At 43.4% G+C, this 26,177-nt stretch overlaps 1 protein-coding gene across 1 annotated transcript in view; it reads right to left on the bottom strand.

The window, feature by feature from the left end:
• edil3a (EGF-like repeats and discoidin I-like domains 3a) overlaps positions 1 to 26,177 on the bottom strand; it is a 347,259-nt gene that overhangs the window by 12,333 nt on the left and 308,749 nt on the right. Inside the window, exon 9 of the mRNA XM_084055734.1 lies at positions 7,840 to 7,995. Coding sequence (XP_083911860.1) covers positions 7,840 to 7,995 — 156 coding nt within the window. The remainder of the gene's footprint in view (positions 1 to 7,839; positions 7,996 to 26,177) is intronic.

Genomic DNA, 26,177 nt, shown 5'->3' on the forward strand with positions numbered 1-26,177 from the left:
AACTCATTTAAGTTAGTCTGCATAGAGTTTGTCTGCACACACCACAGACGGCCACCAGAGAGCAGCAGATCCACACGTTGATATACTCGCTCACTCACTCGGTCCCCTCCAAACAGGATCACATGACCATAGTCATATCCGGATGTAACGTTCTCAGATCTGCAATCGGCCGCAGAGAACGATGCGTTTACACGACGCAGATGACTGTTCGTCATCCAGACCAAAGAAAGTAGAACTAGAGGTCTCCGTGCGTTTATTATACTGTGTGAAAAAACGCGTGTTTCCCTATTCTCGCCTAAAAATGCCTAAAAAAGAAAAGCAAAAACCGGAAACGGAATCTGCATCATGAATCTGGATCCGGGTAAGTGTGAAAAAAACAAAAACACTATCTGATGGTGAAATATAAACAGAACAACGCGATCACAGATTAAACAATGAAAACGCGTCTAACGCGTCGATGGCGTGGGTGGATTAAGTAGTAATTGACGCGTTTTCGAGTCAATGGCGTTAAAAGAATTAAGTCCAAATATATGCAATTCTAAGCTCTGACCTACAGTGTAGAAATCAGGGGACTTTGCACATGTCACAAGAGAGTGTTGAGAGAGTTGATTGATTAGCTCAGATAAGGACAGTAGCCACTGTTATAGAACAGTGCTGGATCCTGAGTTGCGTCACCTAAGACAATACCCAAGTCACATGATTAATCAACAGAAGGTTTCACCCACATGGGTAGACCAAACCCATATAAATAGAGTGGATGCTCACTGGTCAGTACGAAGTGTCCTGCAGGCATCAGTGTTACTAGTTGACAGGGTGTTATTGCTGCGTTCGTCATTTTCCATTGCGAGCAGGGGCGGATTAACCCGGCGCTTGGTGCTTGGACCCGGTTTCGTGCCCCCCCCCCCCCCGGGACCGTTTTGTCAACCTGGGGGGGGGGTTGGGGGGTAGAGTTGCAGCGCGAAAAAAATGATGCTTCACCGGCACGTTTAAATGTTGTACCGGCCGCTGCGTTTATCGCCGTTTTCTTTTTTTTTAACGCCGTTTGGTGCCCCACCCCAAGGTCCAATGGGCTTGAGGTGCTTCAGCACCTCAAGCCCATTGGATATGCCATCACTGATTGCGAGCTCCGAGCGACTGACGGTAAGAATTGAGAGTGTTTACATGACGATAAATGTATGTATTTCTAATATGTTTTACAGTTTTGTGTGTATATTATATATATATATATATATATATATATATTATATATGTCAGTAATGTGTTATTGTGTTGTTGTTTGTGTTTCCTTTCCTAAGTTTATAAGCTATTGGCCTACAAGTGTTAGAATATGTTTGTATTGTAATGTTAGTATAAAAAGACAATCAAAGACATGGGTCTGAGTTGTGTCCGCTAACTCGGTTGCTCCAATACCCTTTACAAGGGGAGATCTAATTAGTTGCATTGCTTATGTGACTGGCTAGATAATTGTACACGTAGCAGATCTACAAGCTTGAAACGTTTTGAGCTTGTAGATCTGCTACTTTTGCTATTTTTTGAGTTTGAATCCTGAAACGTAACAGTTTGGGAGATATGCGGTTTCTACCCGACATAGGCGGTATCGTCACTGACAGGTAGAAACCTTGTATCTCCAAATTTCTAATGTTTTTCTTCTTTTTTTGTATGAACAACCAACTTCACAGTTGTTTTTATGCTGTTTTTACCCAAAAACAAACCACATTCAAACGGCCACAGCTCTGGAGTGGAGGATCGCGTCCGGCCAATTAATTTCTACCGGACCCCCGTGCCTGTGATCTCCGTGAGGACTGCGGTCACAGAGAATATTCCATGATTTTTCAAAGGTACAGTAAAATCACCGTTTTCGCTGGGAAGGGGACGGTAAATGTGGCAGTGAGTGAGTTAATGCATGTACTAATAATCTAAATCTGCAACGTAATTAGTACTAAAGCTGTCAAATAATTTTAGGGGAGTAAAAAAAGGATAACATTTATAATATATAAAAATATTTGTAATAATATGTAAAGTTAAAGTACCTCCAAATTGTACTTTAGCACAGCACTTGAGTAAATGTACTTTACTTTCTACCAACAGCGTTGTGTTTGTGTGGAGGACATCTGTATTCCGACGGAGTGTCCTCTCTCTCGATCTACATCTAGCCGGCCGCAGTCTGTGGCACACCGGAGCCTGGGGCCAGAGCTGAGGAGAATACTGAGAAGCTGCCGGCTGCCCCTGGGCCAGACGCAGGCTTCCAGACACACAATCTGACGCAAAGAAACACACGCGTGCACTGTATACGGAAACACAATGTGTACACACACACACACACACGCACACGCACACACACACACACACACACACACACACACACATCTGAAGAATGAGCTCTTCAGACTTCGCCTCATCCCCTAGCACTCACTTCAGGTCTCCACCTCATCCCTAGCACTCACCTCAAGTCTCAACCTCACCTCCATAGCATTCACCTGTTCAGACTCCACCTCAACCCCCTAGCACTCACCTCTTCAGACTCCACCTCACCCCCTAGCACTCACCTATTCAAACTCTTCCTCACCCCCTAGCACTCACCTCTTCAGACCCCACCTCACAGCACTCACCTCTTCAGACTCCACATCACCCCCTAGCACTCACCTCTTCAGACTCCACATCACCCCTAGCACTCACCTCTTCAGACTCCACATCACCCCCTAGCACTCACCTCTTCAGACTCCACCTCACCCCCTAGCACTCATCTCTTCAGACTCCACCTCACCCCCTAGCACTCATCTCTTCAGACTCCACCTTACCCCCCAAGCACTCATCTCTTCAGACTCCACCTCACCCCCTAGCACTCATCTCTTCAGACTCCACCTTACCCCCCAAGCACTCACCTCTTCAGACTCCACCTCACCCCCTAGCACTCATCTCTTCAGACTCCACCTTACCCCCCAAGCACTCACCTCTTCAGACTCCACCTCACCCCCTAGCACTCATCTCTTCAGACTCCACCTCACCCCCTAGCACTCACCTCTTCAGACTCCACCTTACCCCCCAAGCACTCATCTCTTCAGACTCCACATCACCCCCTAGCACTCACCTCTTCAGACTCCACCTCACCCCCTAGCACTCATCTCTTCAGACTCCACCTCACCCCCTAGCACTCATCTCTTCAGACTCCACCTTACCCCCCAAGCACTCACCTCTTCAGACTCCACATCACCCCCTAGCACTCACCTCTTCAGACTCCACATCACCCCCTAGCACTCACCTCTTCAGACTCCACCTCACCCCCTAGCACTCACCTCTTCAGACTCCACCTCACCCCCTAGCACTCACCTCTTCAGACTCCACCTCACCCCCTAGCACTCATCTCTTCAGACTCCACCTCACCCCCTAGCACTCACCTATTCAAACTATTCCTCATCCCCCTAGCACTCACCTCTTCAGACTCCACCTCACCCCCTAGCACTCACCTCTTCAGACTCCACCTCACTCCCTAGCACTCACCTCTTCAGACTCCACCTCATCCCCCTAGCACTCATCTCTTCAGACTCCACCTCACCCCCTAGCACTCACCTATTCAAACTCTTCCTCACCCTGCCTAGCACTCACCTCTTCAGACTTCACATCACCCCCTTGCACTCACCTCTTCAGACTTCACATCATCCCCTAGCACTCACCTCTTCAGACTCCACCTCACCCCCTAGCACTCATCTCTTCAGACTCCACCTCACCCCCTAGCACTCACCTATTCAAACTCTTCCTCACCCCGCCTAGCACTCACCTCTTCAGACTCCACCTCACCCCCTAGCACTCATCTCTTCAGACTCCACCTCACCCCCTAGCACTCACCTCTTCAGACTCCACCTCACCCCCTAGCACTCACCTCTTCAGACTCCACCTCATCCCCCTAGCACTCACCTCTTCAGACCCCACCTCACCCCCCTAGCACTTCACTCTCCCTGTACCACTTCTTGACATCTTTTCTTTCGATTGATACTAGCGATTGACCGAGATATGGCTACTATCCAGACAGCTCCACTGATCTCATTCCCCCCAGATTCGGCACAAACGTGGGGATAATTTCATGCTACTGTTATGCCACCAACAGACATCAAAAACATTGACTCCCTACCCTCCTTCAAAAACCGACCCCCCACAGTTTTTGGGCGGTGTAGCCGCCCCTATATGTGAGGTTGGGACATTGACATTTGCTGCACTGTGATTGGCCACCGACTGTACCCACAATGGGTGGCCCTCCATTCAGCACTGTGATTGGCTAGCGAGACACATGATGAAATTATGATGAAATTAATAACCTATAAATAGGACTATGCACTTAAAAATAAACACATTTTTTTTTAAGTGAGCTTCCATCACTGTGATGACCACTGTGATGACCACACCGCCCACTTCACACTGGGTGTGATTTTGTCTGTATATGCACCTTTTCTGCTCCTCGTATTGATGATTTCTTGTATAGTATTGTATGTCTTTATATGTCTTGATGAATTGAATACATAGGACCACAATGGAAACAAGCCCTCAGGGCTTTTTTTTGTTATCCTTTTAGCATTGTTGTATAACTGTAACGGCAAACGTGTTAGTAAAGTGTTCCATCAATCAAAACTTTGATCTGCTATTTTCACTCTTCTTGAAACTTCTTTATAATTCATGAACATAACAGATTCACTTATATAGACGATTATGCAAAAAGCATTGCGATTAGCTCAAATAATTGCGATCGGGCAGTTATGAAATAATTGTCATGCAAAACGCTCTGCTTCACATGCAAAATGCCACCAGAATGTGCCCGTTTCCGTTGATCGCATAATTAGCAGCTGCCTTGGTTAATCGGATGTTAATTGTATGCACCAATGGGTAAATCTGACCCTGAGAGTCCTTTGGTTTTCTTTAGGAATATATGCAGCAATTGCCGCAATGTAGAACCACTTCAGTGGACTACATTTATCAAAGCAATACGCCACAAGAGGCCATGGTTTACAATGGGATTTCCCAAGAGGCGTAGTTTTGAATGTAGAATCATTTCTGCGACGAAGCAGTCAGACTCCACCTCACCCACAAGCACTTCAATCTCCCTATACCAAGGGTTCCCAAACTTTTCAGGCCCTGACCCCCCAAAATAATCATATTTGACAAGCACTTGGAATTGTAGGAATTGAGGCATCACATTTTGTCCGACTCGGTTCCACAGATAAATATTGTGAAAATAGCCAAAGTCCTTACATTGTCACTTCACTGTCATCCGGGGACCCCCCCCCCCCCCCCCCCCCAAGATAATTTGGGGACCCCTCCTGGGGTTCTCAACCCACAGGTTGAGAACCACTGTGCCACTCGATAAGCAGTGGCCCATATCCAAATAGACCTGCGCTTCAGCACAGTACTCGAGTAAATGTACTCGCTCGCTTTCCAATCGCTATATTGGCATGCTTCTCGGTGAGGCAGTAGCCCATATCCAAAGGATCATCTTGGGTGTTAAAATTATGAACTCCTCAAGCGAGGAATTTGAGCGGCGAGATGGAAAAAAAAGATTTTTCTTTTTTTTTTTTACTTTTTTTTTTTTGGCCAGGCTGCCGGCTGCCTAAACTCACAATTTATCTGCAATTGATATGCAGTTATTGGAGTATGATATATGCATAACAAGCAGCTGTCATACATACAGATACACTTCATATCTGCTTCACATACCAATCACTGGCTGGCCTCATACATCGGAACGAAACGTACCCTGAGTTACCCCCCCCGATCCTAACCCTTTAAGACCGGAAACGCGTCTATGTCATTTTAGATTTCTTTGGGCTATTCAAAAATAGCAGATCATAGCGCAGCACCGAGTGCCGCGCTATGAGCTTGTAGATCTGCTATTTTTTTTTTAAACCGTGAAAACGTTTGCAAATCTTTAAATGTATATATTTTTCAAAGTGAACATTTGTAACTCAAATCTTTCCTTCTGGGGGGGTCCCTGGAACAAAATATTTTACAATTGTTGGCTTTAAAAAATATATATATAAAGATTTGCAAAAAAAAAACGTTGAGCTTGTATATCTGCTATCTTTGAATAGCCAAAGAAATCTTGAAATGACACAGATGTGTTCCCGGTCTTAATTGACACTCGATGGTGTGGAAATAACTGCGGTGGTTGGAAAGTAACTATATATTCTTTACTCAAGTACTGCATTTATGTATACATTTGAAGTGTAGGGCTCAGAAAAGCTCTTATCTTTCAATAAACACAACGAGGTAGACAAGAAAAGCGTCTCTGTCTCGCCACCGGGGGTCTATAGGACCCCCATCTGAACAGGTTTTGTGCCAGGGACCTCCTCTAGAAGCAAAGATTTGAGTTGAAAATAAAATAAAAAGCAGATGATTCAAGCAGATTCATGTTTTCTGGGGAAGCCTTCAAAAGCAAAAGTTGTTGGAACTATTACGTGCAACTGTACGCATAATAAATCTGGTATCAAGAATGCACTGTTTATTAGAAGCCTGCATCTGCACCAAGCATCAAAGTTACTGTATAATAACAGGTGTAAGGTAAACCATAATGAAAACTTGTGTTGCAATATTGGTGTCGGTCAATTCAGATATCGGCCATTATTTAAATATCATGCATCCCAACTAAAGACAATTGCTCTGTAAATTCAGTCCAATTCAGTACGTATAATATTCAATGCAGAATTCTCTATATGTAACTGGACCCAGTGCTTCGAGCCTCGTGTACTTGCCTTTTTTCAGCTTTTTTTGCATTAACCCATCGAGACCTGAAGCCGATTCTACATGTCTCCTAAATCTCAACAGTTTCCTGAAAAACGTATGTTTCTATATCAGTGGTTCTCAATCTTTTTCATGTCAAGGACCCCCAAAATTATATGTATTTGGCCGCTGACCCCCATCAAAATGTTTTGTTCCAGGGACCCCCAGACGCAACGATTTGAGTTAAAATGTTCGCTTTAAAAATATATATATTCAAAGATTTGCACACATTTTCACGATTTTTCAAAAATAGCAGATCTACAAGCTCGTAGCGCGGCACTCGGTGCCGCGCTATGAGCTTGTATATCTGCTATTTTTGAATAGCCCAAAGTGTAAAATAATGCTTTTTAGCTCAAATCTAAAAATGACACAGTTCCAGGTCTTAATGGAGTACAGAATGTACGCTTTCAAATGACGTGCCATACATTGACATCTGAAACCATTTGACGAAGATATGCTTATTTGACTGTAGTTCAACCTGAAATCAAAGAAGCTGGTCAAAAGTTTTGAGTTTGAGAAATCATTCGGAACAGGGGTCTTCAACAGGGGGTCCGGGACCCCTAGGGGGTCCTCAGAGTTACTACAGGGGGGCCGCCAAATCTTTGTATGATTGGATATTATTTTTTTTAACATTAACCACTTGAACCCTGTTATCCCTATTCTGAAGAGAACGTAAGCCAAAAATAGCAGATCTACAAGCTCACAACTTGTAGCTTGTAGATCTGCTATTTTCGGCAAAGAGGTTTGGTGTTGGTCTATGAAATCTATGAAAATACAAATGTATACAGTACGTAGTGGGGGTCTCTGCTTCATCTCTCTTTCAGCTAGGGGGTCCTTGGGCTGAAAAACATTGAAGAACCCTGATTCGGAAGATTCGAACCCCCCCCCCGCCATGGCATGAATACCTCAGTATTTCTCAATATAAACGGTCCTCTCATGTCAGACACCGAAGTGTCACAAATGAAAGGAGAATTCCTCCTTCCCTGCCAGGGTTTGACGGAAAGCCCCCCCGACGTGTTCCCGTCCATCTCCGGGCCGACAGTCGTTTATTATGAGCGTTATGGAGAGGCCACTCACCTTGTCCTTCCCCTGTTTTTCGTCTTGATATACGACCCACCGCTCTCCGTCGTTACTGTACGCCACTTTGTACGAGCCCACGAACTGGACGTGACCGAAGTCCTTCGCCCCCTGGGTGATGAGGCCCGTGATCTTGGTAGGTACAAGCATGTCCACCTGAGTGATAGATAGGTAGGTAGATAGGCAGATATGTAGATAGGTAGATAGGTAGATAGGTAGATAGGTAGACATGGAGAAAGACAGAGAGAGCAGAATTTTAAAACTTCATCAGCCACAGAAGAACTCAATTTTACAAGGTCGCAGTGGTGTAAAGTAACTAAGTACATTCACTTAAGTACTGTACTTAATTGCAAATTTGAGGTATTTATACTTTACTGGAGTGTTTCCAGTTTTCAGTACTTTTACTTCTACTCAACTACATCTCAGAGGAAAATATTGTACTTTTACTCCACTAAAATTTATATGAAAACTTTAGTTACTAGATATAGATTACTACATTATAAAACATACATTAACCACTGTAGCCCTATTTTGAACCTAGGCTATTTGAAAATAGCCGATCTACAAATATTCAGTCAGCTTGCTTTTAGTCAGCTTGTAGATCTGCTATTTTCAAACATTTTAGTACTTTTACTTTTGGTACTTTAAGTACGTTTTGGTACCAATACTTTTGTACATTTTGAATTCCGGACTTTTACCTGTAACAGACTACTTCTACATTGCAGTATTGATACTTTTACTTAAGTAAAACATTTGAGTACCACTGTTCATCGGCCACAGAAGAAAAGTGTCACTCAATTTTACAAGGGCGTCAGCACATTTCTCTCTCTCTCTCTCTCTCTCTCTCTCTCTCTCTCTCTCTCTCTCTCTCTCTCTCTCTCTCTCTCTCTCTCTCTCTCTCTCTCTCTCTCTCTCTCTCTCTCTCTCTCTCTCTCTCTCTCTCTCTCTCTCTCTCTCTCTCTCTCTCTCTCTCTCTCTCTCTCTCTCTCTCTCTCTCTCTGTTTAACGTCCTCCGAGGATTTATAAAGACATTGTAAAGCCAGGGCGCAAGAAGTCACTTTCAATTATTCACAGAATATTGAACAAGGAGCCTTACTGTACGGGGCTACTGTACGCCCACTAGCTGGCCTCAGCACAACGCAAACATGCAGGCCGCAGCAGCTTCTTGACAGCCGGACAGACGGATCCATTTGAGTTAATTTTTAATACCTACTTCTCATTTTGCAGTGGTGGAAAAGTGACCGAGTGCATTTTACTCAAGTACTGTACTTGCGTATATAATTTTTACTTTACTTGTGTTTTTAAATGTTTGGATACACTTTATACATCTACTCCATTACATCTCAGAGGCAGAGGCACTTTTTACTCCACTACGATTATTTGAAAACTTAGTGTTATTACAAAACACACAATAACAAATGAATCCCTATTCTATACTTAATGTCTTAATTGTACTAAAAATAGCCAATTTACAAGCTCACAAGAGTTTGAAGATGTTCTATTTTCAAAAAGATTCTATCTTATTTTAATTTGTTTTTATTACTTTGATACTCTGTAAGTACAGTATTTTGTTATGGCAATTAAACGTGTGTACTTTTTTTAATACAGGACTTTTACTTGTAGTATTGATATAGTATGTAGTAGTACTTCTACTTCAGTAAAAATACAAATATGTGTACTTCTTCCACTTCTGGTTAATATTTAATTATCATTTGTAGCAAACAGCCCACAGAGGGCCTGGCCATGCAGCAAACGCACACACACACAGGCCGTTATGTTTATTGACTCCCAAAACTTCAATTACGTTTCATTATTTAGCATCGGGGAGGTTTGACGCTGATGAGAGAGGAAGATTCAAGTTCGGCGGAAACCTAAATAAATAGGAAAAAAACGTTGTTTTTCAGGAAATGGAAAAAAATAACCTCCAATGTAGTTATTATTTAGGTCACAAGCTCTTGTTCGTACTTTTCATCGGTTCTATATATTTATAAAACCCACATACACAATGTCACATTCGCTACGCTTTGTGAGCTTGGATATCAGCTATTTTCGCTACTTTTGTGTGGCTCTCTTGTATGACGAACAGGCCATATATATTGTACTTTTCAGGATTCAAATTCAAAAACATCAAAAGTAGCAGATCTACAAGCTCGAAACGCGTCGCTTCGCGCCGCGTTTCGAGCTTGTAGATCTGCTACTTCTGATTATTTTGTGCGACGCTGTAGCATGATCAAGTAGGGCGTTAATTTACGAAAAAACACAGAAAAAGTTAGAATATGGAGATACAAGGTTTCTGCCTGACGACAGCAAGGATGAGATGACAATGACAAGGCACCATAATGCTAAGCCAGCTAGCTGACTCTCCCTTTAGCCCCCGGAGGAAAATACAAAGCCATTACAATTAAATACAGACAGACAATGAAGTCGGTGTTTTTTTCTGGGTTATCTCCACCGTGTTAATTATGCTAATGATTATGTCAGATGAATAACGCATGTGAATCAGCGATGCTGAACAGCGACAAGTCATTTGAATGTAAAGTAGACAGTGGTGGAGAAGGTGTACTCAGGTAAAAGTAGCAATTTCAGAGTGTAAAAAAAAACATTTTGTCACCAGTAGAAATCCTGCATTCAAAGGGTCGACGGCGCTTGGGTGGTGCAGTGGTAAAGTGCCGCGGAGGTTGAGGGCAGTGTTGCCATGTCGGCTTATTATAAGCGACTTTGGGACTTTTTCGTTGCTTGTAAAAATTGCCAGTTTCGGGGTGCGTTTATTTTGGGGGGGCTTGTAGGCTTGTTTCCACATGTTTAGTTTATTATTTAAACCAGTGGTTCTCAAATATTTGAAAATGTTTTGTGCCAGGAAGCGTGTTAGAATGTTTAAAAAAAAACTTCCAAATATTCCACATGAATTATTGCAAGACATTTTTTAAATAGCAGATCTACAAGCTCACAACGCGTCACATCGACGTTGTACGAACGGGTAGGACATTGATTTACGAAACAAAACGTGCGTCGAAATATGGAGATACAAGGTTATTGCCCGACGGTGCGTGAGTCACAATTTGCTGTGTTTTTTGGATGTGCCATTAGGAATAATCCCAGGTAGCTCCCAGTGAAAACCAGTATGGGCCGATGTTGTCGGGCAGAAACCTCTTATCTCCTCTTATCAAACATAGCAGATCCACAAGCTCGAAACGCGCCACAAAGCAACGCGTTTTGAGATTGTAGATCTGCTATGTTTGTCTATTTTTTTTATTTAAATCCTGAAAAGTAACAGTTTTGGACAGGTTTCCACCCGACAGAGACGATGTAATGAATCCAATATCCACTATCCATACTTATTTAAATAAAAACAAAAAAAGACACACTATGAAACATAAAAGTAGTGAATATGCACATAAATTATATGCAAATTCGTTAAACCTTTTAAAAGAACCAGGCGTAATGTCTGACTCATTCACTGGTACATACAATATGCAATGTGTGAAAAACACGAGAGAGAGAGAGAGAGAGAGAGAGAGAGAGAGAGAGAGAGAGAGAGAGAGAGAGAGAGAGAGAGAGAGAGAGAGAGAGAGAGAGAGAGAGAGAGAGAGAGAGAGAGGAGAAAAATGGACGGAATGAAGGAGAAGCAAATATGCAAATTGCATCTGCTGACTTTCACAGCGTGCGGAGCATACATCACATTAATTGGCCCGGTCTGTTCTGACAAAGTACAAACAAACTACAAGTCTATTTAAAAAAGCAGTTTTCACTCTGCACACTGCTTGAACTATATACATATGTGTGTGTGTGTGTGTGTGTGTGTGTGTGTGTGTGTGTGTGTGTGTGTGTGTGTGTGTGTGTGTGTGTGTGTGTGTGTGTGTGTGTTTGTGTGTGTGTGTGTGTGTGTGTGTGTGTGTGTGTGTGTGTGTGCGGGCAGAAACCTTGCAACTCCAATTTGTTATGTTCTTTTCTGTAACTTTAATGCCCTACTTCGTCATACTACAGTGTCACACAGAAGTAGCCAAAGTAGCAGCGCTTGCTATTTTTGAATTCGTTTTTAAGTGAAAGGGAAAGCGGTTAAGTGTGTCTGTGTTTTTTTTTATAAATACTGAACCGATGAATAATATTAAGTAATGTGACTAACTAATAACTACATTGAATCCATTGCAACACATCTTCTATTTTTTTTTTTATATTTCCTGATAAGTAACAGTTTTAGAGATACGAGGGTTCCTCCCGACAGTGAGTATATGTGATATACTGTACTGCAGTCAAAGTGGGATCCGGGGACCCCCAGGGGTTCTTGGGGGGGATTCCAGGGGGTCCCCAGCAAAAGTAGTTACTGTAATATAGCATCAAAATTATTTTAACTACTACATATTCTATGTTTGCTATAAAAAAAAATAGCAGATCTAGTTCGTGCCGCGCTGCAAGCTTGTACATCTGCTATTTTGAAAAAAAAATATCAAAAATGTTTGAAAAAATGTAACAAAACAAAACAAAAAAAATTGCATTCATCTTCTCTTCTGGGGGTCCCTGGCACAAAACCTTTCCAGATTGGGGGTCCGTGGGCATGCTACTTGTGGGTGGCTGCGGTGCTGAACAAGCTGAACGAACTGTCTCTCATGTCAGAGGGTTTGAACAGCTGCCACAGACAGATACCGTAGCTACAGCAGTGATTGAGTAAATGTCCGAAATCAACGCCCTACTTGATCATACTACAGTGTCACAAAAGCATCAAAAGTAGCAGATCCGCAAGCTTGTAGATCTGCAACTTTTGCTATTTTAGAATTTGAATCCTGAAAAGTAACAGTTTTGGACGTATGAGGTTTCCACCTCAACAGAGATGATAATGCTCCTGGCTACAGAGACACTAGGGGGAGGGCTGTTCCCTGTGAATTGATGGGGGTCTTATACTCAAAGGCAGGACCCCCCCTGTTGTGAGCACGCTCAGGATCTTTTTATCTCTTCCGTAAATGTGGATTATACCGACAAGTAACTTGACTTTTTTTTCTTTGCTCCTCCTCATGGACCTACTTGTGGATTACACCAGTGTCAGTCTACCTTATGTGGATTATGCGGTCGACACACACTGACATTTTTGCACCTTAATCCCATGTACAACGCACTGACTTTTGTCTTTTTGCGTGTTTTTTTCTAGCACCTTGACTAACGTCCATAAGTATATCATGCACAGTTATACATCTGCTGCTATGCTCAGAACCTGAACTTTATCTTACTGTATCTTTCAGGTTCCATGTGTAAATATGTAGACACTTTGTTTTTTGTTTTTTTCCAGTTTGATCTCCCCCCCTTCTTTTTCTCTTTCTTTCTTCTGTAACGATACGATGGGAACTATGCACAAAAACAAATTTCACCCACGTCTTCACTCTGTAAACCTTTGATGTGACAATAAAGCCGATTCTGATTCTCAGACGTGGTTCCTTGACTGGCTGCATGCTCTGTGCTACGGGCCATGCCTTGCTGCACTAATGGTCCTCCGACACCCAGTAGCTGCACTAATGGCCGGCTACACAGCTCCCGGCAGTGTTGGAAGAAGTAAGCTAAGTAACTCTTACTTTTAAGTAAGAGTAGCAATACCACAATGGAAAAATGCTCTGTTAACACTGAAGAAAAGGCCTGTATTCAAAGTTTTCTCTTGAGTAAACGTACAAAAGTGATGGCATCAAAAGCTACTATAACAAAGTCAAAGTAGTCAAATTTAAGTTTTCAAAGCTGATCCACAAGCTCACAACGTGCCGTGATGCATGTAGATTGATTGAGTTAGGAGGTTTTGTTCATCATTGATAAGAACAGCTGAATTACCTCCAAGCTCACAATGAGGTTGGAGATCAAAAGGGGGTGGAGCCTGGAGTCAGCTAAACCAGCTAACTCCGGTGGAGTTTGAGGATCCAATGGAGTTAGCTGGTTTTGTCAGAAGCATTTTTTTATACTTTTCATTGGGTCAATATTTTTTTTCCAACACACAGACTAAAGGGTGTGTGTTGGAAAAAAGGCCCTGACTTATGGAAAAAAATGCAAAAGAGTCAAAATGGAGTTAGCTGGTTTCTGCCGGACAGCAACGTACTGTATATGTAATCTAAATCTACAGAATTGTAAAAGTACAGTATTTGCCCCTGAGATGTATAGTGGAGTAGTGAACTGAAAAATTGTCATACCCCCGTAAAAGTACCTCAAAACGTACCTCAACAAGTCAATGCACTTCACCATCGCTTTACCACCGCCGTCTCTCAGCGTTCTAAAAACATCAGAGGAGCGCGATAAACTCTGGCTAACCCGCTTGTGAGGTGTAAAAAAGCTAATACGCGTATAGAACCCAATGAGGAACCGTGAGTGTGTAAGCGTAGCAGTAGACTTTCATTTAAAAGAGGCGGTCTGCTTTGATGTTCCGTGCCGTGCAGTTACACACTCATAGCACAATGCATCATGTGTCTCCAAATGTACACGTACTTATTCACCAATGGATTACTTCAAAGCTAAAAGCAACGCGGCCTCCACTCGGCTCGCCGTGTAATGAAGTGTTCTTGTCCGTTGCCGGTGGGGATGCGTGTGTGTGTGTGTGTGCGCGCGCACGTGTGTGTGTGCGTGTGTGTGTGTGTGTTTGTATTACTATAATTGTGAGGGCTAGTTGTTCCCACATAGTAGAATTTGAGAAACAAACATGGGTCCTCACAAGAATAAATGTTGTTTTATGGTTTTTAGAGTTAGAATTAGGAAAGATTCAGGTTAGGTATAGGGTTTTTCCGATATATTTTTTTTGTCAACAACGCCTCGCAGCTTTTATGTCTGCTACTCTTTGTGCTTTTTTTTCAACAATTTTGAGCAATTTTCAATACCGTCCTAAAATGTTGCAGGTCCTCACAAGTATAGTGATAAAAACGTGTGTGTGTGTGTGTGTGTGGGGGGGGGGGGTTATGTTTTCCTACGGCATGCATTGAAATGGCTATAAACAAGGGCCTATTTTATAATCGCAACAGCGGCACAAAAGCCCCCCGTTGAATAAAAGCAAGAGTGGCAAGGGGGGGAGGGGGGGGTGGGGGTCTGGTTGAGTGGGGGGGGGGGGGGGGGGAGTCGCTACGCACTCGGCACTGCGAGGCTTTGATTAGCCTCCAAACGCACAGAGCTGAGGAGGTAATGTGTTTTTCTTTTGGCGAGCCGGCCGGGCTCTGCCAGCCAAACAAAGGCCGGCTTGAAGAGGGACAATTCCGAGGTGGAAGAAGTGCTCAGATTTGTTCTATTATTTGCAATACCACAATAAAAGTACTTACTAGTGTACGGCCTGTTATTCAGCATTTTTGTTGAGTAAAAAAACAAAAGTAATGGCATTAAAATGTACATACCAAAGTATAAGTAAGGCCTACTCACATTTATTTTTGAAAATATCAGATCTACAAGATATTGTTTCCTGAATAGCCGAAATTTGAAACAGGGCTTAACTGGTTAATGTATTTTTTGGATTAATGATCTAAATCTGCAAAGTAACTAGTGTCTAAAACTGTCAAACAATGAATGGGTTTATATAGGAAGGGGGCGCCCCCTTCCTATATAAACCCATGGTAACTTCAAATTCCATTTCAACCATGTTAGATTCATTGAAAACACACGTCCTTGGTTCTGGTGACTGATATTGTCCTTCTATTGCATGAGGGGGCTGTGTTTTTTTCAATTACTTTTCTATTTATTGAACATCATGTATTTTTTTCATTTTCCAAACAAATAATACAAAATACATGGTCTCCTCACGCATTAGTAGGACAAAATCAGTCACCTGCAAAACCAAGGACGGGTGTTTCAATGAATCTAACAATGGAGTTTGAAGTTGCAATGGGTTTGTAAAGGAACTGGGGACGTGTCTGAAGTTAATATCAAATCAAAATACTGAATCAAGAAACTGTCTTGGTCGCTATAAAAGCCTGAGTAGACGTTAAAATGACCCCAAACATGTTTGAAAGGGATATATCCCTTTAATGGAGTAGTTAAGCATAACGGAACGGAAATACTCAAGTATAGTAAAAGTGCAATAGCTTGAGTAAGCGTACTTAGATACTTCCCAGTGTGCCAGCGCTAAAACAAAGGCAGTCTTGAAGTGGGGGGTAAGGGGGAAGCAGTAATTGCTGTCACAGGTAGCGGTCAAAGAGAAAGCAACACCCCCCCGGCACCGGCGATGCGCTGCCGCCGCTTTGGCGTCCCCCAAACCGAATTAAAGGGGGCGAGATAAGCTTGTTAGAGCCTGCAGGTCTTTCGCTCTCTTCTCCTCCATCACTCGTACATCCTTTTCTTTCTTTCACGTTTCCCCCTCCGTTCCCCAGTCCACCTTTCACACGCACACAGAGGAAAAATAATGGATATTTTAAAAGGTTATATGGTTCCACGAAGAACCAGCACCTACCAAAGCACGGTAGTGAATGGTTATTTATGTTCCAAAGATTGGAGCATTATAATGTGAGTTGCGAGACCTCTTTTTGTCTTTCATGGTTCTTCGTGCTCCTCGTGGTTCAAGACAGAGAACCTTTCTTTTTTTCCCCTTAAAGAACCTTAAGAACTTAAAAAACTGTCTGGGGGGGCTCACAAAAGCCTGAGTAGACGATAAAACGACCCAACGTTTTTTTTAAAGTGAAATATCCCTTTAAACCCTTGCATCCCAATTTTGGGTATGTCTTTATTAGGTGAACATTCGCCAAAAATAGCGGATCTGCAAGCTCACAACGCGTCGCCTTGCGACGCGTTGTGAGCTCGTAGATCGGCTATTTTCCATTAAGAGATTTGGTGTAAAGGGGGGAAGAAAAAAAAGAAGCGGACCAAGTACTGTATAGTGCCCTGGGAGACACCGGTTGATGATGTGTTTACGGGTTCTTTATCGAAAATAAATGCTTCTTTGCAGGTGTACTTCTACTTTACTTCTACTCCACTACATCTCGGAGACAAATATTGTACTTTTACTCCACTGCAATGATTTGAAAACTAATTAGTTACTAGTTACTTTGTAGATTTTGGTTATTATTACAAAGCATACATTAACCACTTCAGCCCTATATACATTTAGGCCATTTGAAAATAGCCGATCTACAAGCTCACAACGCGTCGCATCGCGACGCGTTGTGAGCTTGTTGTTCAGCTATTTTCAAAAGATGTTTATGTATACATTTGAAAACATGTGAAATGGGACATTCTGCATAATGAGTACCTGTACTTGAGATACCTGTACTTTTTGTACTTTTGCTGTTTTTTTGTTACTTTAACTTAAGTAAAAAAAAAAAAGAGTACTTTTTCCGCCAATGCTTCTTTGAAGAACCTTGGTCTTGGCTGTGTCTGGAACCAACTTTTTTTCTTCGATGGCATCACTCTGAAGAACCAGTGTGGGTTCCAGTCGGCGCCTTTATTTTTCTGTGTGTTCTCTCTCTGTCTCCATCACTCTCCCTGCTCTCCTTTCTCCTCCCGTCTCCCCCCCTCCACCCTTCATAAGTGCTTAACCCAGGTACGTACGCCCCCCCTGGGGGGGGGGCTTTGCGTTGGCATGTCATTGCAGTGACCTCTGGAAGCTCGCAAGCCAAGAAATAGCAACAAAACAAAAAATGTTACCGTTGGGCAGAAACCTTGTATCTCCATAATTAAATCTTTGGTGTTTTTTTTCTCCCCTGTAAACGAACACCCTGCTTCGTAAAATAGCTGATCTACAAGCACTAGCATGTCGCAATGCGACGCGCTGTGAGCTTGTAGATCGTCTATCTTCACTATTAAATGATTATGTATTAAAGTGAAAGTGAAAGAAGTTGTCTCTGTAGTATACATTTGTACTTTACTTGAGTATTTCCAATTTCCAATACTTATACTTCTACTCCACTACATCTCAGAGGCAAATATTGTACTTTTACTCCAGTACAATTATTTGAAAACTTTAGTTACTAGTTACTTTGTAGATTTTGATCATTATTACAAAACATACAGTAACCACTTCAGCCCTATATACATTTCGGCCATTTGAAAATAGCCGATTTACAAGCTCACAATGCGTTGCGACGCATTGACCTTGTAGATCTGCTTTTTTCAAAAGATTTGTATACATCTGAAAACTTGAAATGGGACATTTTGCATAATGAGTACTTCTACTTTTGGTACTTTAAATACATTTTGATGCCAATACTTTTATACTTTTACCCAAGTACATTTTGAATTCCAGACTTTTCTTGTAACAGAGTATTTCTACATTGCAGTATTGATACATTTACTTAAGTAAAACATTTTCCATCACTGTCTTTTTCCCATTTCCTGAAAAGTAACAGACCCCCCCAAAAAAAATCACCATGCAAATTCATCTCAGGATTGTTTTTGACAACTATATTTGTAAATCCACAGTGGATAAGAAGGTTAATTAACATGCTGCTTGGCTGCCATCATGTTAAGTGTCATCACTTCAGCAGACAAAAGACACAATCCCCCGGTCTGCTCATTAGGTCCAGGCGTGGCTGTTCAAATGGCTTTTCAGGACGGGGAAGTGACTGCCCCGCGTCTAGTAATTCATTTTCAGTGAGAGGCGAGCGGGTGGGTATGGAGGCAATCTGACAGGCGCGCAGTGGCGGAAAAAAATACTCGTTAGAAATACTCTGTTAGGGCAGGGCCCCGCACCGCACTTTTATTTTACCTCTGGGGGCAGAATCTGCCAGTGTTTTGTCAATGCAAATGCGTGGATTCACGCAAGAGCGGATCTTTACGCCTGTCGCGCAGACCGTGCGTTTATCCGCTCTACACGACTTGTCCATTTGAAGCATAAAGCTGCTGGAGGCAGGAGCTGATTTTCCCTCCTCTGTCCAATCGGATGAGTGGAAGGCGGACCGTCCCAAGACTCAGGAAGCACCATGGTGCTCGAGGCAGAAGGCGGTGCGGGCTACGGGGAGGGGTCCTGAAAGTGAGTGACAGGTGCGTCACTGCCGTTTTTTAGAATCCGCTGGCTGCAAAAAACTGTGGCCGCGCACAACCTGCGTTTAACGCTAGCCGACCATGTTTTGGTGGGAGCGCGCCCTTAGGGCGCGGCCCCACCACACAATAGCAGAAGACATTCACAGGTGTTACCAATGATACTAATGAAGGCTCTGTTCCATTTTGGTCAAACAGAGTCAGGGTGCTGATATTGTGCATGTTGGCCCACTGGAAACACTATGTTACACCAGTGGGTCTACAGTTGGGGTCCAGGGACCCTCATGGGCTTCCAAATGGCCCCTTACAGGTGTGTAACTCTGAGAGTGTACAAATGGAAACAAATGGACCCGTAAGGGTCCATTTGCTTCCATTTGTACACTCTCAGAGTTATGGGGGTCGTGGAAACCACTGTGCTAGACTAAATGGAACAGAGCCTTCATTAGTATCATTGGTAACACCTGTGAATGTCTTCACAATATGTCTGCTGTGCATAGAGCCTATTGTGTCTGTGTGTGTTATTTACGCCAGGAGCGCGCTCCCCTTTAAGCTAATTTATGCTCCATCGCATGATGCCGTCGAGCGTCGGAAATAGCCGACCCAAAAGCCCCACGACGCGGTGCGTGGTGAGCTGGTTAGGTCGGCTATTTTTTGCCACGCGACACAGCAGGCGCGATGCAGTCGGGGCTTAAGTCTGTCGGGGGATAAAAAAAGGATGAAAAGATTCAGAGGCATGGCTTTATGAGGCAGAGACTGCGCTGCATGTGTACACATGTACATGAACACAGCGGCAGTGGTGAAAACGTGACCGAGTACATTTACTCAAGTAACTGTGTTGGTACTTTTCCTTCTGTCACTGCCCAGCTAGCGCCTATAGTCAGTGGTGTAAAGTAACTAAGTACATGTACTCAAGTACCTACTTAAGTACAATTTTGGGGTATGTTTTACTTTACTAGAGTACTTCCAATTGTCTGTAGTTTTACTTCTATAGTAGAAGTAAAAGTACAGTCTAGTGGAGTCTACTCCACTAACATCTACTCCACTAACAACTAGTTACTTTGCAGATATAAATTAATACATTATAAAACATGCATTAACCACTTCAGCAATATTTTATACATAGGCTGTTTGAAAATAGCAGATCTACAAGCTCACAACGCGTTGCACCGCAACGCGTTGTTAGCTTGTAAAAGTACTGTTAGCTTTAGTACTTTTACCAAAAGTAAAAGTACTAAAATGTTTGAAAATAGCAGATCTATAAGCTCATAACGCGTTGTGAGCTTGTAGATCGGCTATTTTCAAACATTTTAGTACTTTTACGTTTGATACTTTGAGTACATTTTGATACCAATACTTTTGTACTTTTACTCAAGTAACATTTTGAATTCTGGACTTTTACTTGTAACAGAGTACTTGTATACATTGCAGTATCGATACTTTTACTGAAACATGACCAAGTACATTTACTCAAGTACAGACTGTATTGGTACTTTTACTTCTGTCCCTGCACAGCAGCAGCTCAGCTAGCTCCTCTGCCTGGCACTGCTGATTCAATCGTGTGCTTAAGACTCATTTAATCTACCACACTCGTGTGCTGTGACCCACTTCACTGCCAGCGGGAGCTGCGCGCATGTGTGTGTGTGTGTGTGTGTGTGTGTGTGTGTGCGTGCGTATGTATTTGTGCGTGTGTGCCTGCGTGCACAGTGTACCCACAGTCCGGGGAAGCGTTCAGACAGCTCCACGGCCCATCAGCTAAACACAACACAACAGGGGGAAAACAACCATTTGACGATTACAAGACCACACCTCGACTTGACGCCTTGCATTATTTACCGAGAGGAGAAGGGAGTGGATAATGAGCAGATGAACCGTGGAACCGCGGAAAAGTACTGCACTAACGGTACAATTTTGTACGACTTTACTTTACTCCATTACACAGCGCAAGGAGGAGAGAGAGCTTTTCGCTTTGAAGCAATCCAACGCGTGAATAGTCAAGACTCACTCTGAAGAAAGCGCGAGTGCGCTCTGAAATGTCACTTTTGTGAGGTGGATATGCCGTAGAATAAAGTCATAGATGGGAGCTAGAGCGAACTCGTCTTTCGCTTTTAACCTCATATGCATACCTGCTGCTACTTATGCTAAACATATAGCCTATAGATATACTGTATCTTAGATTTTCTTCCAACCTGTTTCTATACCCTGTGCCTTTTCTCTTTGCTGTCTCTATGCCTATCCTTCCTCCATTTCCTGAAAATGACAAATGATGGAAGTAAGTATAAGTAGCCTTGGGGGGCAGGGGTTTCTGAGCCAAGTGGCCCATATGGCAGGAGCCTATCTCCTGTTTCTGTAGCGTGAGGCGGCCTGACGCAGGAGTACATAGCCCAGTTATGATGCAAAAGCACACCCCGTGGACATGATGCTAGTATGTCAGATGATGTACAAGTACACCCCCAGGGCATGACGCCAGCATGTCACATGATGTACAAGTACACCCCCAGGGCATGACGCCACTATGTCACATGATGTACACCCCTGGACATGGGAAGCAGGGAAGCCCCAATCCACAGGGCCGGCCCTAGGATTTTCGTGGCCCTAAGCAAGATTTTTTTTGGTGGCCCCCCCCAAACATCCCCATTATAAAATCATTGTCATTTTTTTTATTGCATACTAAAATAATAACGCTAGTTGTTGGATAGGAGATACATGACATAATTACAATATGAAAGTAAAAAAATAAAAAAAATAAAAACGTGCATATCCTATGCACACGGAAAGGACCATGAATGAATGGGGGAATGAATGCTATTGGTTGTGTCAATCAAATCATCACAAGGTAGCGACGCCCCTCCTACAGCATACCCTACTTTATCATCAATTTTAAAATAAATTGTACCATAATTTACCAAAACGTATATAATGGTGATTGAAAGAAGACTTTAAACTAGCCACTGTAAGCATAGTATTTATGACAATGTTTATTAAGGTAATAAAATCAAGTCTAAAGTTCGGCAAAAACCCACCCACTTGAATGGAGAGAAATTCTTTCTGACACCAGCAGGGGTAAAAGAGCGAAACTACAGGCTTTCATATGAACTGTCATTTCCTATATAGACTCAATTTACAACTTAGAAGCTGGCCCCTTGGCTGGTACAAAATAACAGAGCTTGTATGCAACAAAAATAAGAACGAAAAATAAGAATACGGAAAGATTTCACCCACTCCTTTACACCTGCGATGTGACAATGAAGTTGATTCTGATTGTGATTCTACATCCATTTTCATTTGCTTTGCTGGTTCAACCAGGCCTGCACACCTGCACGAAGACATTTGAGCGCAGCACTTTGCTTCATCCTATATGCATGCGCTGCTATATCCTCACAGGTGCTCATGGTATATTAACGTAGCGTGTGGGCGTGTGAGAGAGACAGCTGGGTGCCTGGCTGCCTGCGTGAGAAGATGGAGAAAAAAAAATAAAACATCTTCCAGAATTAAACCCAGGCTGCAAACTTACAGCTGAATAGAGTCTGAGGCTGCTGCTGCTGCTGATAGAATAAGCTCTGTGCACAGCAGCCATATTGGAAATAAATTGGGCCTCTTCCTTAACTTCCTTCACAGGTTTTACCAATGATGCTAATTAAGGCTCTGTTCCATTCTGGTCAAACAGAGTCAGGGTGCTGATGTTGGGCTCGCTGTAAACACTCTGCTACGCCAGTCGGTCTCAAAGTGGGGTTTAAGTGTTATTTGTTTCCATGTATTATGTAATATGTGTTATTTTACACCCAGGACCACTTTGGAAAGAAGTGTTTTATGTTATGCTTCCAAAGTGCTATCGTCTGGATTTCTCGTCTCATGTTGCAGTAAGATGCTGTGTTTCTGAATCCAAACAAAGTCAAAGTCATGTTCCTCAAACTGAAATGGTGCTGTATTAATACATTTTCCTGGGGGACCCCCTGGAACCCCTGGGGGTCCGCAGACCCCACTTTAAGAACCAATGCTGTAAATCACCCCAGAGGCAAAATAAACCAGAAAAACAACAGCAACGGTTTTACAGTGTGATTCCTCCAAGTCACTTTTATGTGCGTTGTATGACCTCATTGGTATCACCCAGTGTGGCCGTTCACATCACACAGGCTCCAATTAGGTCATTTTGACGGCACCCCTGGGTCTATAAAGCATATCGTCACTGTCCAGAAAACAAACCTTGTATCTCCATTAATGCTATAACTACTCCTTCATACTACTGTGACTTTGTGTCACACAAAAGTAGCAACAGCGCATCGCATTGTGATTGTGATATTTGTGATTTATATATTTGTGTGTGTTCTGGGGTTTTATAAATACTAGTCCATACCCGTGGGGGAATATGCGCACATGATCTGGCAACCCCATTCATCCCATAGCTCGCGGGGCCATCCCACAGCTGGGCAGCCGTAACCATGGCGACATTCTTTTACATAAAAGCGCTAATAAACAGCTGACAATTGGGGAAAGTGAAAAACGGGCTTGGCTGTTCAGTGCACATGGTAATGGTCAATGGCTGTGTGCAAATGCAGATCAAGAGCTCCAGCCACCGAGGAGAACCGGGCAGAGCGATTTTGGGCTCACCACCCTCACACCACTACAGAGCTTTGTCGAATTATAGGAGGATTGAACAAATGAAAAGTATTAACACGAGCTTGCGACTAAATAATAACTACATTAGATCCAGTGGAACACAAGTTATTTTGGACATGCAAGGTTTCCACCCAACAGCAATGATATAATTAGACCTGTTTCATCTGCCGGGCGTCAAAGCAGATAGACATATTAAGTGCAGATATAAATAAAAAGTGTAATAAAAACATGATACATATCACCATCGTCTCTCCTCCCCCGTCAAAGCCAGACGTCCGTCAAATACCAACATTAATGAAAACGCAAACAGCTCCAACCCACCATGATTAGGCTACTGTACAAAACAGACTTCTCAGTCTCAGGGGATGGCAATATGGCTCTATGAACAGCAGCCATTTTGGAAAGAAATTGGGCCTCTTCGTTTACTTTACCAATGATACTAATGAAGGCTCTGTTCCATTCTGGTCAAACATCTGAGTCAGGGTGCTGATATTGTGCATGTTGGCTCTGGAAACACTCTGCTACACCAGTGGGTCTCAACTTGTGGTCCAGGGACCCTCATGGTTCCTTGAGGGGGTCCCAAATGGCCCCACGGGTGTGTAACTCTGACATACTGGCGTCACAGCGAGATATCGGGCTCCTTGAAATTAAATGTTTGAGAACCACTGTGCTACACTAAATGGAACAGAGCCTTCAGTAGTATCATTGCTAACACCTGCTGTGTAACCAATTTCTTTCCAAAATGGCTGCTGCGCATGGAGCATATTGCCACCCCCACATTTAACCTCAAATTATTCTGTGCATATTTGACCAAACTCTGATTGTTTATTTTTTTTGCTTGATTAATCTGATTTCACATTAACGCTGAGTGCATCTCAATCCACACCCCTCCATCTACTTGTGAAATGTGACACATGCTAGATAAATGGGTTTTCTTATCTGCAACCATAACTGCGAACTGTCACGGGCCGATAGGTGCCATGCAGGACCACATCATCGGCAAAAAGCAGTGAAGCAACCCGAATCAGGCGTGGGCATACTGTAGGCCTATTCATTGTTTCAAGCAATGGTTCTCAACTTCCAAATGCACCTTTACAGGTCTGTAAGTCAGAGAGTGTACAGGTTTTAAGCAGTGATTCTCAACCTGTGAGTCGGGACCCTAGTGTCCCCAAATGTTTTTTTTTCCTCTTTTTTTTAATGTGCAACATTGTTTTCTCACTCAACAGTAAACAAACCAACATACAGTAAAGTGTATACAGGTTATCTGCAAATTTATAAAGTGACAATTTAAGGACTTTTAAGACCTTTTTAATACTGGAAAAGTAATACAAAATGAGACTAATACTGTGTCAGAAGTAATAAACAAACCTTCCTATAAAAAATGATCAAACATTGTGAAATATTACCTGAGAAAGAGGCAAATGTTGTGTAAATAGCCAATCTACATGCTCACAACGCCTCTCTTTGGAACCCAGTCAAACTAAATGTAATGCCTCAACTCCTATAATGCTAAGTGCTTGTCCCGACTGGGGGGTCCCCAGTTCAAATATGATTATTTTGGGGGGTTCTCTGTGCCGTGCCGGTATGAGCGGAGCCAGAGATTCCAGGCCGTTCCATGTGTGTGACGAATGGCCTTCGCCATCGCAGCCCCGGCAGTGGAGGGAGGACAGGGGGGAATTTCACACCTGACCCCGTTTAACGTTCCCTTTGATTTTTGCAAATGAGTCGACCGCCCGTTATTTAAGGATGTAACCTGAGTGTGTGAGCCTCTTATCTACAGTCAACAATAACTATCCATAGGCCAGGAATAGAGTACCGAAGCCCTGAAGTCACTCCCGTTACCCCTGTTGTCCTACAAAGCAATCAAAGACATGGCACCCCCCATTATCTTCAAGGCCTGATCCAGCCCTACAACCCCTCCCACTCACTTAGATCAGCTAACACAGGAATGCTGTCCGGGCCTTCCCCTAAAAAAAAACCTGGACAACGCCCTAGACTCTTCTCCATCCCCTAAAACACCCTGGACAACGCTCCACACGTCCTAGACTCTTCTCCCTTCCCTAAAACACCCTGGACAACGCTCCACACGTCCTAGACTCTTCTCCCTTCCCTAAAACACCCTGGACAACGCTCCACACGTCCTAGACTCTTCTCCCTTCCCTAAAACACCCTGGACAACGCTCCACACGTCCTAGACTCTTCTCCATCCCCTAAAACACCCTGGACAACGCTCCACACGTCCCAGACTCTTCTCCCTTCCCCTAAAACACCCTGGACAACGCTCCACACGTCCTAGACTCTTCTCCATCCCCTAAAACACCCTGGACAACGCTCCACACGTCCCAGACTCTTCTCCCTTCCCCTAAAACACCCTGGACAACGCTCCATACGTCCTAGACTCTTCTCCCTTCCCTAAAACACCCTGGACAACGCTCCACACGTCCTAGACTCTTCTCCATCCCCTTAAACACCCTGGACAACGCTCCATACGTCCTAGACTCTTCTCCCTGCCCTAAAACACCCTGGACAACGCTCCACACGTCCCAGACTCTTCTCCCTTCCCTAAAACACCCTGGACAACGCTCCACACGTCCTAGGCTCTTCTCCCTTCCCTAAAACACCCTGGACAACGCTCCACACGTCCTAGACTCTTCTCCATCCCCTTAAACACCCTGGACAACGCTCCATACGTCCTAGACTCTTCTCCCTGCCCTAAAACACCCTGGACAACGCTCCACACGTCCCAGACTCTTCTCCCTTCCCTAAAACACCCTGGACAACGCTCCACACGTCCTAGGCTCTTCTCCCTTCCC

This window comes from Gymnoscopelus microlampas, assembly GCF_963454915.1.
Source record: "Gymnoscopelus microlampas genome assembly, chromosome: 4".
In the NCBI taxonomy this organism is placed as follows: Eukaryota; Metazoa; Chordata; class Actinopteri; order Myctophiformes; family Myctophidae; genus Gymnoscopelus; species Gymnoscopelus microlampas.